The sequence below is a fragment of the Aspergillus alliaceus genome (genome assembly GCF_009176365.1).
Source record: "Aspergillus alliaceus strain CBS 536.65 unplaced genomic scaffold BDW43scaffold_29, whole genome shotgun sequence".
Classification (NCBI taxonomy): domain Eukaryota; kingdom Fungi; phylum Ascomycota; class Eurotiomycetes; order Eurotiales; family Aspergillaceae; genus Aspergillus; species Aspergillus alliaceus.
In genome coordinates, this window is record NW_022474712.1 from 1 (window position 1) to 12,341 (window position 12,341).

At 48.0% G+C, this 12,341-nt stretch overlaps 6 protein-coding genes across 6 annotated transcripts; 2 read left to right on the forward strand and 4 right to left on the reverse strand.

The window, feature by feature from the left end:
• Positions 1-129: 129 nt before the first annotated feature.
• BDW43DRAFT_279570 (uncharacterized protein) lies at positions 130-2,344 on the reverse strand. The gene has a single exon (XM_032042325.1). It carries the CDS (start codon positions 1,788-1,790, stop codon positions 504-506), a length of 1,287 nt encoding a protein of 428 aa, XP_031899025.1. The 5' UTR covers positions 1,791-2,344; the 3' UTR covers positions 130-503.
• Positions 2,345-2,839: 495 nt separating this feature from the next.
• Positions 2,840-4,560, reverse strand: BDW43DRAFT_279572 (DnaJ family domain-containing protein). The gene is made up of 2 exons (XM_032042326.1): positions 4,146-4,560; positions 2,840-4,096 (listed from the first exon to the last, which is right to left on the reverse strand). The coding sequence occupies exons 1-2, from the start codon at positions 4,500-4,502 to the stop codon at positions 2,915-2,917; spliced, it is 1,539 nt and encodes a 512-aa protein (XP_031899026.1). The 5' UTR covers positions 4,503-4,560; the 3' UTR covers positions 2,840-2,914.
• A 98-nt stretch (positions 4,561-4,658) lies between these two features.
• BDW43DRAFT_279574 (mitochondrial 37S ribosomal protein mS37) lies at positions 4,659-5,660 on the forward strand. The gene is made up of 3 exons (XM_032042327.1): positions 4,659-4,951; positions 5,103-5,182; positions 5,284-5,660. Exons 1-3 carry the CDS (start codon positions 4,825-4,827, stop codon positions 5,380-5,382), a joined length of 306 nt encoding a protein of 101 aa, XP_031899027.1. The 5' UTR covers positions 4,659-4,824; the 3' UTR covers positions 5,383-5,660.
• Positions 5,661-7,761, reverse strand: BDW43DRAFT_279576 (cytochrome P450). Its single transcript, XM_032042328.1, has 3 exons — positions 7,067-7,761; positions 5,909-7,002; positions 5,661-5,856 (listed from the first exon to the last, which is right to left on the reverse strand). Exons 1-3 carry the CDS (start codon positions 7,396-7,398, stop codon positions 5,720-5,722), a joined length of 1,563 nt encoding a protein of 520 aa, XP_031899028.1. The 5' UTR covers positions 7,399-7,761; the 3' UTR covers positions 5,661-5,719.
• Positions 7,762-8,248: 487 nt separating this feature from the next.
• BDW43DRAFT_320159 (F-box protein) lies at positions 8,249-10,383 on the forward strand (the record flags this gene model as incomplete). Its single annotated transcript, XM_032049040.1, has 2 exons — positions 8,249-9,339; positions 9,391-10,383. The coding sequence occupies 2 exons, from the start codon at positions 8,249-8,251 to the stop codon at positions 10,127-10,129; spliced, it is 1,830 nt and encodes a 609-aa protein (XP_031899029.1). The 3' UTR covers positions 10,130-10,383.
• Positions 10,380-12,062, reverse strand: BDW43DRAFT_110271 (nucleolar and coiled-body phosphoprotein 1 family protein). Its single transcript, XM_032037907.1, has 2 exons — positions 11,902-12,062; positions 10,380-11,831 (listed from the first exon to the last, which is right to left on the reverse strand). Exons 1-2 carry the CDS (start codon positions 11,956-11,958, stop codon positions 10,638-10,640), a joined length of 1,251 nt encoding a protein of 416 aa, XP_031899030.1. The 5' UTR covers positions 11,959-12,062; the 3' UTR covers positions 10,380-10,637.
• Between the last annotated feature and the right edge of the window lie 279 nt (positions 12,063-12,341).

Below are 12,341 nucleotides of genomic sequence, written 5' to 3' on the forward strand. Positions count from 1 at the left end.
GGGGTTAATAGGGGTGATAAACGTAAAACAAAAAAGAAGATTATTCTACAAAGGAAGTAGTAACAATTAGCAGATTCATACAGACCTTCTGAGTATCGAATGAAGATGCGCGAAGAAGGTCGGAGAGTCGGAGAGTCGGCGCTAAGGAGCGTGATGACGACGGTCAAGACTCTGGTCGGGCGAATGATGTGGCGGAGCGGAAGACCCATTCCGATCATTACCTAACGTATCATAATATAATATAACTAATATAACAATCCCTTCCATATGCTGAAACATGATAGTACGCATGGGTCTTGTGCTCTTGGGTCCTCGAAGCCAGATCTAATTATTGGTTATCTTATGGAGTATACAGGAATGGCCCTATCGCCACAATGCATCTAGACCTAAACCCAATACCTCGTATCCACTACCACTGTGGAATCAGAGAATGAGTCTGAGAAAACAAAACAAGATAAAAGATAGAAAATAAAAGGTAAGAACCAATTGACTGACGTGATTCGCTAATATCCCCACATATCTTCCTCATCCCGGACTATATCATCCTCGTTAAGGACCCGCAAACCGCTTTCCTTGGCTTCTCGTTTCCTCTGCCGCTTGGTGACCATCCGACTAGGCGTCAACGGAGTGACGGGTGTAAACGGCATATACGGGCTATATGGCGTCGGCATCCCGGTTCGGGGACCATTCATAGATTTCAAGGGACGCTCCAGGACAGTGGTCTTGGTAGCAGGGGCACTTTGTTGAGGATATGCATCACGAAATGGCAATGAGGATGAGCCATGGCCAGCCACCGACATGCTCAAGGGAGCCGGGGCTGGCGCCCGTGAACCCCTTGGAGCTTTATTCTCACCGGGACTTTGAACTGTCACCACTGGCGGTGTTGGCGGAGGAGGCGGATTGTAAAGTCGTGGTGTGAGTGGGGGCTGGTCCTCTCCATACGACCTGGACGCTGTCACATCTGGGGAGCCCACAGGGGAGGAAATTGGCAGCCTTCGAAGGGCAGTACGAGGGGTACGCTGTTTGCCAGAGTTTGCGTCGGGGCGAGGGTTATTGTTGAAAAGGGAGAGGGACGAGATCCGCGACAGACGAGAATTAGACTTGGGGCTCATTGGAAGTCTCGCCTGAGGGAATGGCGGCGGCGCTTCCGATACTCGTGAAGAACGGTCTGTGAACGGGTTCGTCTGGGCGCTGTCCGGAGAAGGGATCTCGTTCTCTTCTCTGGTAGTGTCATTTTCAGCTGCTCTCCTCTCATCGTGCTCCATGACGGCAGCGTATAGCATTTCCATTTCCTCTTGAGCTCGGCGCCTGTCAGTTGCAACCACCGATTCGTCAATGGTAGATACGCTGCTATTCCCGGCTATGTGAGATCGTGGCCCCTTGCCCAGGCTGCTCCACGATCGGTTGAACCCGTTTCGTATGCCTGGACTGGGGAGATTGGTGGAGATGGGGGTGACTGGACTTGGATCCATACTGGGTGGAGGCTTGACAGGCTTCATCATCTCTACTTGTAGTGTGTAGTTAGACGATTGTACTGTCCTTCTCAGACGACGTCCTACAAAGAGGAGCAAGGTCAGAAGAATGGCGACAAAGATCACGTATGCTCCCACAATTCCGCCGATTTGGATGGCGAGGAGAGACTGGTCAAATGTATAAGTAGTGGGGTGGCTGTCAGCTCGGCGGCTCAGATTCAGAATATGAATCAGGAGATTTGACGGCTCCTGGGCTACTGATCCAGCAGCAACCGCAGGAGATAAAAGGCTAACAAGGAATATCTGCACCGGCAACATTGCGGGTTGATGGGGGGGCCAGATCACAACCTAGTGATTATCTTTATTAAACATAGTGCAGGATCACAAAAGAGGCTGCAAATCCCTTACAGAAAGAGACAGAGTAACACACGTCCTGAAATAAGAGGGGGTATGAGTGACATATTGAAAGACTTGTACCGAGTGATTGGGCGTGATGATATGAAGCGCCAGCCATGGAGAAGGTTGGAGTGGGATGGAGTACCTCCCGTCCTGCTCCTCAATTGGTGCAAGTTACGCGCCCATCTGCAACCCCCATCACACTTGGACTCCCTTGGGCCATTGGCATGTCAAACATGGGTTCCTAATCGGACTTTTTGCAATCTTAAGTTTTAAGAGGACTAGGAATGCTTTCCCGGATGAGTGGATTGATTGGTGTACTCTATCCTACCTACTACAATCCAATTCAGCTATCACTTCCTAGTACTGTCAAACTTAGGGCAAGCTTTTTGTAGAAGGGGTATGATAGGATTGAATCTTGAATTGAGGACTTTGAAATAATTATATGAAAGGAATAGTGGTATAGAGCAGGTCCGAGGCTGTATATACCAAAAAATCGAGAATAGAGAAACCAAGGCCTTAAATGCTTGTCTTGAAACTACTACAAGGATGCCATTCCTTACTTATTGAGACCCTTGACTAGGCCTTGATTGATAAATTGCATACACCACTTCGGGGAACGCTTCGGCTATAGTGTATAGTACTTATACTCTGACCTAGCTTGGGCCTCAATACAATACTACTAATCCGTCTACGATAAACTTGAACTTCTATTGGCTCGATTGTCTATAACTACATCCTGAGTAAGCTTTTACTTAGATCCGTCACGTTTACTGTCGGATTTCTTTCTCATCACATCACATCATATCATATCATAATACGTGACTACCTACCAAGTGAAACTAAGGATTCACTTTTCTGGTGCATAGGACAACGACCACTATTGGTTAGAATGCCCAATATCTTGCAGCGTCGATTCCTTTTAACGCCGCGCCTGGTTTTATGGCATTGATCAAAGATCCGCAAAGCCTATCCATCACACATGATAATATCATACAATATTATATACATCTGGCACATATCTATACATGTCTATCCAGCCACTACTATTCCTTCTTAGAAAACAGGTCCCGCCAGAATTCCTTAAATCCGTACCCTTTAGCCTTATCCTCCTCATAAATACGCGTGGCAGTTGACGTGCTTAAGGATTCGATGATGCCGGACGCTTTAGGGCCTACAGAGTTAGGCTGACTGGACCTCTCCGTCGCACGCCGTTTAATCTCCTCGGCTAAACTAGGAGCTACATCAGCGTAGCACATAGAGAGCTCGCGATCCAAATTAAGGTACGGCTTTTGAGCAACTGGTGGAGCTTGCAGGTTGTAGGATCGAGTGAGAGTATTGAGACTCTTGACTGCTAGCTCATGAAAAGAGCGCTCCGTTGAAAGATACTGGGGGTCACGCAATGGCGATACGTATGACAGAGGCGTGTTTTCTTGGGGTTGGGATTCAGGGGGCGTAGATACTGGGGTTTCATCGTTCTTCGATTTAATTGCGGAAGGCTCGGCATTGCAGAGTTCTTGAAATGATCGTGCTATTTTAGCTTTCTCTGCCAAACGAGCTTCCGCAGCGGCATAAGCCTGAGCGCGCCTCATTTGAGCTTCCAAGGAGCCTCCTTCACTCGCAATCAATCTTGCTGCATGCCGCCTCCATTCGGTTCTTAAGCGTTGGCGAAACCGGTCAAGCTCCCGCACCAGCTCTTGCTGTTTCTCAATCCATGGCGGAACTAGTTCTTGTTTTTGTATCATTTTGTTCATGAAATATTCTGTGGTGTCTATGAATGCACTACTTGCATTGTGATCGGTTTGAGTATTTATCCCTTTGCCTCTTTTGATTCGGTCAAATTGACCGCGCGACATCGCATCTTCTATCCGTTCGTTTGCCAGCGACGCTAATCCTTGAATCGTTGCCGGCATTGGTCGACCACCAGGAGTAAACCTCTCGCGCATCTCTCTCCGCATTGCCTCACGCTCTTCATCCGATATCCCTGGGGTTTGGCTCAATGTGTATGTAGAGGTGCGTTCTTTGGCCTCGGCGAGACGGAGACCAGGCGATTTCTGGGGCTTCGGGGTGATTCGCATATCAACTGGGTTAGGTTGTGGGATTTTATAGGGAACGCGCATGGGTTTCTTCGAGCTATCGAGCATGCGTAGTGTGACATCATGAAGGTTCTCTGCTCCCGACCAAGGCTTAGCTGAGGCGATATCTTGAGTTCCTTGACCTGCGCTCGCCTTTTAGATGTTAGTTTAGGGCCTCCAGCATCATTTGATCAAAACATACAGGCATGTCAACAATCGCATGAGCAGTTGCATGCTCACTTTTGAAAGCAGTTGCTGCTATTCGCTCTTCGAGCTGCTTCTTCAGATCGTCCGAGAACCCAGCGTGTTCTAAACTTTTGCGCGCCGAGCGACCTCCTTCCAGCATAGCTTGTTCTGTCATCTCTGATAGTCTTCGCGCCATAGCGCCTTCTTCTTTGGACTCATCTTGAGCTTGCGTGGCCTCGTTGGGTTCATTCGCCTTTGAATCAGCATTTCGCCGCCGGCTTATGGCGGAGAAATATCTCGGTCTCAGGCTCTTCGAAATATATAGTGAGAAAATACTATTCAAATTAAAGTTTCCCACATTAAATTTGCTCATATCCGTCAAAAGAAACTAATGAAGAAAGACAGAACCAAATAACCTGGATGAGCGTAGAGATAATAGTATCTTTCACGGTGACTATAAATACCTCACTGGTCTAAGTTAGTTATAGGGTATTATGTCAGCCTCTTCCGCGGGCAAAATTGCCGAAAATGTCTTGGCACCTCCGAAGGCTTTCCGACAACTTTTGGATTGAGAGCCCAAGGCTATATACATTAGACTTGCACCGACGCCATAGGGGGTTTTCGCTTCACCCTATACATTTCATTTGGGCCCTTTGGTTGGTAGGAGACAAAATAGTAACGGGAATACCATCGATATGCCTCCGAAAGGTGCCGCGACTCGTCTCAACCCGGTCCGTCTGCAGACCATCCCTCACCTTCGAGTCCGTCGCCCAAATCAGCATGAGCAGAACCCCTGTGTGTCAGTTATGTCTTCGATGCTGAGTACGTTTCCCTACTATAAACTTTTTCTATAGGATTTTGCAGACGGGCGTTCGAGGACTGTGCCCGTCTAGCTCCCATTCTCCCATCACACTTCTGGGAATGTCAATAATTTTTCCAATGGATCGGATGGCTAACCTCGCATCCTTGATAGGCTGTTGGGCATCGGCTGGATACACTGCGGAGGGTTGCATGGCTCTTGAACAGCAATTGAGACAATGCATGGATGCACCCGTACGTACCATGATTCAATTATCCTCCTTTGCTTTTTAGTCAATTCTCCAATTTTGTTCGGTCCAGCTGTGCTAACTATATCTATTTTCTTTGCAATACAGAAACCAAAGAGCAACAAGAAGAACACCATCAACTACCACCTCATGAGAATGTATCCCAAGGTCGTTGGTCCCAAGAAGAAGAATGGCACTCTTGGTTAAAAGATCGTTTGAATACAATGTTTGTTGATATCCCGAAGCGTCGCGCATCATACCCGCTGTACGATGGTAGAAGACAGGGTTCTATATCGGCTACTTGAGATTGGTGATAAGTGGAGAGGGTGTGGATTGGGCCTTGATGTGTTCGGAAAGAAATCTTTATGTATCTGGAGTTATAGGCTTTTCGTTTGAATCGGTGGATGTGAGCTTGTATTATGGACATCCCCATCTGTACATTATATGTGCTATGCTATAAAGAAAAGGACAAGTTTAAATCTCATTACTGAACCAGGTACGCTAATGCTCATATAATTCGTGAAGATTACAGAAGAGATACGATCTACGCAGTCTCAAATTTCAAAACTAGTTTGTCCCCACGAGGCTTGATCGTATAGGCGTCGATTGCCTCCATGTTGTCATCGTTGACGATAGAAGTTCTGAAGTTGGTGTAGATGGCTGCGGTTACCAGTTTTATCTCTAAGCCATGTTAGACTGATGAGATGCGTATGGGGCATGAGTGTCTCTTTACCTTGCAAGGCTAGGTTGCTTCCAACACACATTCTTCCACCACTTCCAAAGGCCCAGAACCATCGTCTTCTTTCTTCAAGATCGGAATTCGAGTTCAAGTCCTTCAGCCAGCGCCTGGGCTGCCATGTCTCAGGATCCGGAAATACGTCTGGGTTGCGGTGGAGCGAGTATGCCTGCGCATTGACCCTTATGTTTGCAGGGATATCGCTGTAACCAGCCAAGGTACAGGATGGATAAGGTGTAACACGAGGCTGAATTCCCGGGATTGGAGCATGGAGGCGTAACGTCTCCATGACTATTGCCTCAAGCAGAGACAACGTATCAACCGCTTTGGCTTGCGGTAGGTCTTTCGAGGCACTAGGAAACAAGATCTGTGGCTCTAGAGTCAAGAGCTCCTCCCGTAGCTCTTTCTGCAGGTCCGGCTGCTGGGAAAGCTCCCAGAGCAGGTAGGTGAGAGCGACAGCGCTGGTTTCAAACCCAGCTGTGAGCTGGTCGTACATTTCGCATGCAATATCGAGCCGCTGTTGCTTAAGACTCTCCTCGGTTTCTGTCTTTGAAGCCTGCTTCGACATTGCTTGCTTTAGCTGCTTGTATGCCATAGGCTCAATGCTGGCATCCGTTGATTGAAGGCATTGCTCTGCTCTATCGCAGAGTCCTAGCCCCCAAGTGTCAAGGACCTCATTGGCCTCATCACACCATCTGGGAATCAGGCGGATGCCGATAGACTTAAGCCAGGACACAAGATTAGGGACTTCCTGGTGGTAGAACTCATATGGTTTTCTACCCTGGTAAAAATGAAGCATTCTCTGCCTGAGGGATGGGTCTTGAAGCCAGTTGGTTCCGTTCGCCAAGCCAAAAAGATACGCTGATACAAAGTCTATGGTGAGTCCTTGGTTTAGATCATGGACTTCAACCGGGGTGTTAGAAGCGACTGCTTCTTGGATAATCGGCAAGAAGCGATCGAAGACGATAGTCTGGGAGATTAGGCGCATATGAGGGGAGGACTGCAAGAATGACTTGCTATAGATGTTGGATAACATCCTTTTACGAACGGAATGGGTTTTGCTGTCAATCATTGTGAACATGCTTACGGTCCTTTATCGGTTGGGAATGCATTCTATCAGCTCTCTTGTCATAGCTTGATCAGGTACAGCCTTACCCGAGAGAACCAAACACCCGCGGGTACCATTCGTGCTTTTCGTATCCGCCAGTGTAGACAGACTTGATACCACCTTCAACACAATTGATTGATATCTCCGATGGAGATAGCCGTACGATCGGTCCAAGTCTTGCATGAGCGGCGTGGATTGTTCGGTTGTTTTGACTCCGGAAACGCTTCCAGAGCATCCAGACGGGAGATATGGGGACTGACCAGTGTGCATTTGGGATCTTCGACAATGGAGAGAGGAAGGTAGGATATATAATACATTTATAACATAGAGCGATTGCCAAGGCAATTGCTGATATGGCAACTATAGGCGACACTGCCATGTTTGCGACAGCTCACTTCACTTGATACGAAGGCAAAACAATGGATGTGACTAGATTTTAAGGCTTCAAGATGCTTGTGTGCGGCAAGGGAGAAGAATACACAGTTGGTGAAGCCTTTTATATGATTTGAAGGAAATCTACACTCACTATCAGGACGGTCGTATCGGTTGTACAGGGTGGACCTACCTTTAGGGGAAGCCTTCCCCGCATATAGAAATTTTTGACGAGGAGTCAAATCGGTAATTCTTTAAGGGGGGAAACACGATACTAGCTCCAGTATGAGTACTTCCAAATGAGTCAAGAAGGCGATCTCTTTAGTAATGAGTGTCGTCTCTATGGAGGATAGTTGCTGCGACGCTCCCCACATCTATTCGAAGTCCGATAAAGATTAAATTCCGACGGATTAAATTTATCAGTTACGTGATTAAATAAGCAGGATCTGAACATAACTACATGACATAATGGACCAAATTCAACACCATAAAAGTCACGATAGTCGTCTTGTACCCTAAAGAAGGTGTGTGGGTACAAAATTATCCCGAAGAGTTCTTGCATGACTCACACCATGGCCTTGTTACTTTCACTGGTTGATATGAGCCAAACATAGTCTTGCGTTATTGTTGACAGCAACATGTTCTAAATCGCCGTGGAAACAGCTCTAAAAAGATATAGTGTATTCACAGACAGGCTATATAATGATGTCGTTAGTGTGTTAGACTAGAGTATATATGTGAGTCGTACACGTCCACAAACACCAACACTTAAAGGAGATATTCATGGTCATTCAGGAACTTCAACGCCGTACCTCTTTAGCATTCTTCGCATTTTGAAGATATTCCATCTCTACAGGATGCTATCCCGCTTGCCTCCTGAGATCGTCTATTCTATTGCAACCTATATACACTGTGCCAACGACTTGGTGCATGTGTCTCAGACCTGTAGGCGGTTGCATGAAGTCCTATCTGCCGAGAATTGGCGTATCTTCCGAATTTTCATCCAAAATCAGTTCCCTGGCTTTGTGCCGCCTTCGTCGCGGGATATTCCATTTTGGAAAGATGCCGCCCAGGCTCTGACTTCTCGCTCCCGGGCCTTGGACAGACATTCCATAATCAGTCGGTTTGTCGTAAGGCCCCTGAGACGCGATGAAGAAACGGACCTCATAACTCGGACTGACAATCCCACCCTTGGCTATCGCCCTGCGATCGACTCATACGAGTTCTGGAATGGCAATACGTGGGCCGACCGTAAGGAGGTGCTTGCCTGGGGCGCCGGACATGAGATTGTCATGCGTATCAGGCAGTATGGAGAAGGCCAAGATCTGAACTGGATCATGTTTAATGACTTGGATACCGTCAACAGCCATGATGACATTTGTGGCCTCCATCTTCTGAAGCCCGGGCACTACCTCAAAGGAGAGGAGAACGAACATTTGATTTTTGGCCGCATGCGCGGCGAGCTTCTCCATCTTGCAATCAACCCTCGCGAGGACAGACATGACTACGTGCAGCGATTCAAGACTTCTAGCTCTGGCCTCGATCATATTGATCTGAGTGAAGGTTCAGATCCAATTCTGGCTGCACATAACCAAGATGGAACAATCTCATTTTACAACACTACAAAAGAAGAAGCTGAGGTTCAACAATTCGGCCGTATTACAATTGAATCAAGGCTCGCAGCGCGTAACAAGTGCTCCAAGTTTCTGTCTCCGAACCTGTTTGCCCTCGGCACAGGGCATAATGAGAACGCTCTCGCTATCTCCTCCATATCTTCAGAACGCTTAGCGCTGGAACGTGAATTCAACGTGCGTTCTTTGAATCTCGACGATCGGGTTGGCCTTACTTCTAGAACTACCATTAGTGCAATAGCTCCGCTATGTGGGCAGATCTCCAGAGAGTCCGCCGGTAATGTGTTTCTTGCCGCATGGGGCGATCTTCGAATTAGGTATCGTCTCTGTCTTCCTCCCATCGCTTGATAGCGCTGACAGTTGCACAGACTTCATGATGTTCGCTCAAATCGGGGATACGAATATACCTACGAAGACCCGTGTGATCAAAACCAGATATACTGTCTCCTCCCCTTCGGCCATGACAGGTTCCTCGCAGGAGCTGGCGGAGATGCCGTGGTGAAGATCTTCGACCTGCGCATGCCCAAAACCTACAGTTACACCGACGCCAGAGTCTCTTCTGTCTACCAGCATAACGAACCCCGTCCACGTCCACGAGTAGCAGAAAGACAGTCCCCCCTAACAAACAGCATCAGCTATCCCCGCAAAGACCTCAACATATTCCTGTTCTACTCGCCGCCATTGTACATAAACCCCATGCGGAGGCGCTTCCGTGCTTCCAGTCCCTACCGCGGTGCCATCTACTCTCTGTCCTCGCCATCGCCCCTGTCTCCAACCGTATACGCCGGAGTCACTGATGGTATCGTTCGACTGGACTTTGCGTCAACTGATGACCTGACCGGCCCGGGCATGCATTGGTACCGAGACCCTCTGGACCTGAGCATGGAAACCCTCCAGGGAGAAACCACTTCTGATCACGAGAGGGTTCTGGAGTTGTCTGGGTATGAGCGGCCGGAGCCTGGTGATACGACTACTACGTCTAAGTTGAGGTCGCAGCAGCGATACGCATGCGTTGGGCCCGAAGATGTCCGGAATGAATTGTTGACTGGTTGGGACCGGAGGTGGAAACCACTTGAGAGATCTGCTGCTTGGAGACGTCAGGATTGATTGGATGGTTGGTTTGATTGTTCCTGTGATCGCTACGGGTTGTTTGCTTGGTTTGAGTATGGTGAGGGAGCAAGAACATTGGTTTTGTGGCGCCGCTGGTCTGATGCTAGATTGGGTGTTCTCCGGTAAGTACTACGGAGTATGGAGGTTTGTAATATGTACTGGACGAAATGAGACATTCCGGTTGAATCGTGGGTTTAGCTTTTATGGGGCTGTGTCAGAGTCAGCTAGGGGGGATGGTATTTATGTATCTTTGAAGATTCTCATAGGGAAGTGAAAGCAGTTGACAGATACTTTCTTTTTAGTAGGTTGCATGAATAAATTAAACATCAGTTCCAGCTCCATTAGCGCCTTGCTTGTAGTTGCGAATAAAAAAATGGGTAATAAGATCTAAAAGTGTGAATCTAGATCTACTCGTCTAAACTTTTGTAGAGCAAGTTGGTAAAAGGATAGCAAAATTAACACGGTGGGAGTCCTCGCAGCCCAATTTCGGTGATGGGCCTCGAATTTAATCATCAAACTTGAACGACTTCCCTCCAGAAATGTCAATAGGACCGCCACGGTAAGAGCCACGCTTCTTCTTGTTCTTCTCTTTCGTGAAGCCCTTGCCACGGGTGACCGAGAGATCTTTCCAGGCCTTCTCAGCATAGGCATAGGGCACATATTCGTTGGAGAGCAAGTGGTCGGTAGGCTGTTCGCTGAGGAGGGCCAGGGGGGTAGGGCGGGCGCCAGTGTGTTTCTTCTTGGCATAGCCATTTCCAGGTGCTGGGCTGGCACTGGAAGAACCAGTTACCGGAGTCGAAACACTAGTAGGCTTCTGAGCAACCGAGTCGGAGTCTTGAACAGTTTCGCTGCTAGAAGAGCTCTGAGACGAGGATGTGCCGGACTTTTCATTCTTCTCATCTGAGTCGGACTCAGACGAGGAAGAGTCACTGGAGTCGTCGCTAGAGCTAGAGTCAGATGGAGGCAATGGGGTCTTTTTCGCAACCTTCAAGGTCTTCTTGGCAGACTTTTTGACGGTGTCTTCTTCAGATTCGGAAGAGGAGTCTGAGTCGGAGCTAGAGCTAGAGCTTGAATCAGATGAAGAATCGCTGTCGCTGGAGGACGAATCAGAGGAAGAATCGGAAGAGTCAGATGACGAGCTCTTTTCCTTAGCAGAGATCTTTGTCTTCTTGCTCTGGGGAGCCTTGTCCGACTCGGATTCGGACTCAGAAGAGGAATCAGACTCGGCCTTGCGCTTAGTACCCTGAGGTTTGGCAGCAGGAGCCGCCTCCTTCTCGCTCTCGTCATCGGCATCGCTATCGGAGTCCGAAGAGGAAGAAGAGGACGAGGACAAAGAAGACGAAGAGGGAGAAGAACTTCTAGATTGTTTCTTCGACTGCGCTTTCGGCGCATCGTTCATGTCAACGTCAGAGTCGCTGGACAAATCGGAGCTGCTATCGCTTTCTGAGCTGCTGCTCGAGTTGCTCGAGCTCTCGGAAGAGCTAGAGCTGGAAGACTCGACGTTGTCTGCCTTACTCGCCCAGTTCTGAAAGATTTCGAGCAAAGACGGTGCATTCTTAGAGTCGGACTTCGACTTGCTAACGGATTTGCTGGTTTGTTCCTTGGCGAAAGCTTCATAAGTACTCGTGAAACCGGACTCAATTAGAAAAGTCTCAACCGAAGCGAGCAGCTGAGGAGGAAGTGACTGTGTGCTTTTGGCCTGTCAAAGCAAAAATGGGTCAGGGCATCCCGTTTGAGATATATTGAGTATGATCAGAATTCTCTACTACCTTTTTATCCCGGGCCAATTTTGCAGGTGGCGATTTCTTTCCTTTTTGTCCAGCCATGATGCCTGCTTGGTATTCAGTTCTTTCTAGAGACAGTGACAGTGTTATCACTGTATGAAGTACTTGAAGTACTGAATCTCGTTGATGGTCTTCGAAGAGAGGAAAAAAAAAAAAAAAAGCAAAAAAAACACACTATGAAGGCGGTCAGCTTTAGCGCATGCTATGATTGGCCAGCCGAAGCATTACAATCAATACCTTCACGTGGACCCTCGTGACGTGACGAGTTTCGGCCAATCTATGCAAACAACACCAACAACTTATACCCCACAGGCAATGTTGAAATCAGTCATGGGATAGTTTAGAAATCCTGACATGTCCTTCACCAATCAGAGTTCAAAGATGATGAGGCGCTTATATACATATTGAGTCTATCGAATGCATGG

Excerpts from the sequence above, each read along its gene's own strand:
- BDW43DRAFT_279570 (XM_032042325.1), bottom strand. The coding sequence starts at position 1,790 with ATGTTGCCGGTGCAGATATTCCTTGTTAGCCTTTTATCTCCTGCGGTT.
- BDW43DRAFT_279572 (XM_032042326.1), bottom strand. The coding sequence starts at position 4,502 with ATGAGCAAATTTAATGTGGGAAACTTTAATTTGAATAGTATTTTCTCA. Across the intron at positions 4,097-4,145 it reads ATGCGATTGTTGACATGCCT|GCGAGCGCAGGTCAAGGAAC; the intron begins GTATGTTTTGAT and ends AACATCTAAAAG.
- BDW43DRAFT_279574 (XM_032042327.1), top strand. The coding sequence starts at position 4,825 with ATGCCTCCGAAAGGTGCCGCGACTCGTCTCAACCCGGTCCGTCTGCAG. Across the intron at positions 4,952-5,102 it reads AGTTATGTCTTCGATGCTGA|GCTGTTGGGCATCGGCTGGA; the intron begins GTACGTTTCCCT and ends CATCCTTGATAG. Across the intron at positions 5,183-5,283 it reads GACAATGCATGGATGCACCC|AAACCAAAGAGCAACAAGAA; the intron begins GTACGTACCATG and ends TTTGCAATACAG.
- BDW43DRAFT_279576 (XM_032042328.1), bottom strand. The coding sequence starts at position 7,398 with ATGGCAGTGTCGCCTATAGTTGCCATATCAGCAATTGCCTTGGCAATC. Across the intron at positions 7,003-7,066 it reads CGGGTGTTTGGTTCTCTCGG|GACCGTAAGCATGTTCACAA; the intron begins GTAAGGCTGTAC and ends CAACCGATAAAG. Across the intron at positions 5,857-5,908 it reads AAGCAACCTAGCCTTGCAAG|AGATAAAACTGGTAACCGCA; the intron begins GTAAAGAGACAC and ends AACATGGCTTAG.
- BDW43DRAFT_110271 (XM_032037907.1), bottom strand. The coding sequence starts at position 11,958 with ATGGCTGGACAAAAAGGAAAGAAATCGCCACCTGCAAAATTGGCCCGG. Across the intron at positions 11,832-11,901 it reads AATTGGCCCGGGATAAAAAG|GCCAAAAGCACACAGTCACT; the intron begins GTAGTAGAGAAT and ends TTGCTTTGACAG.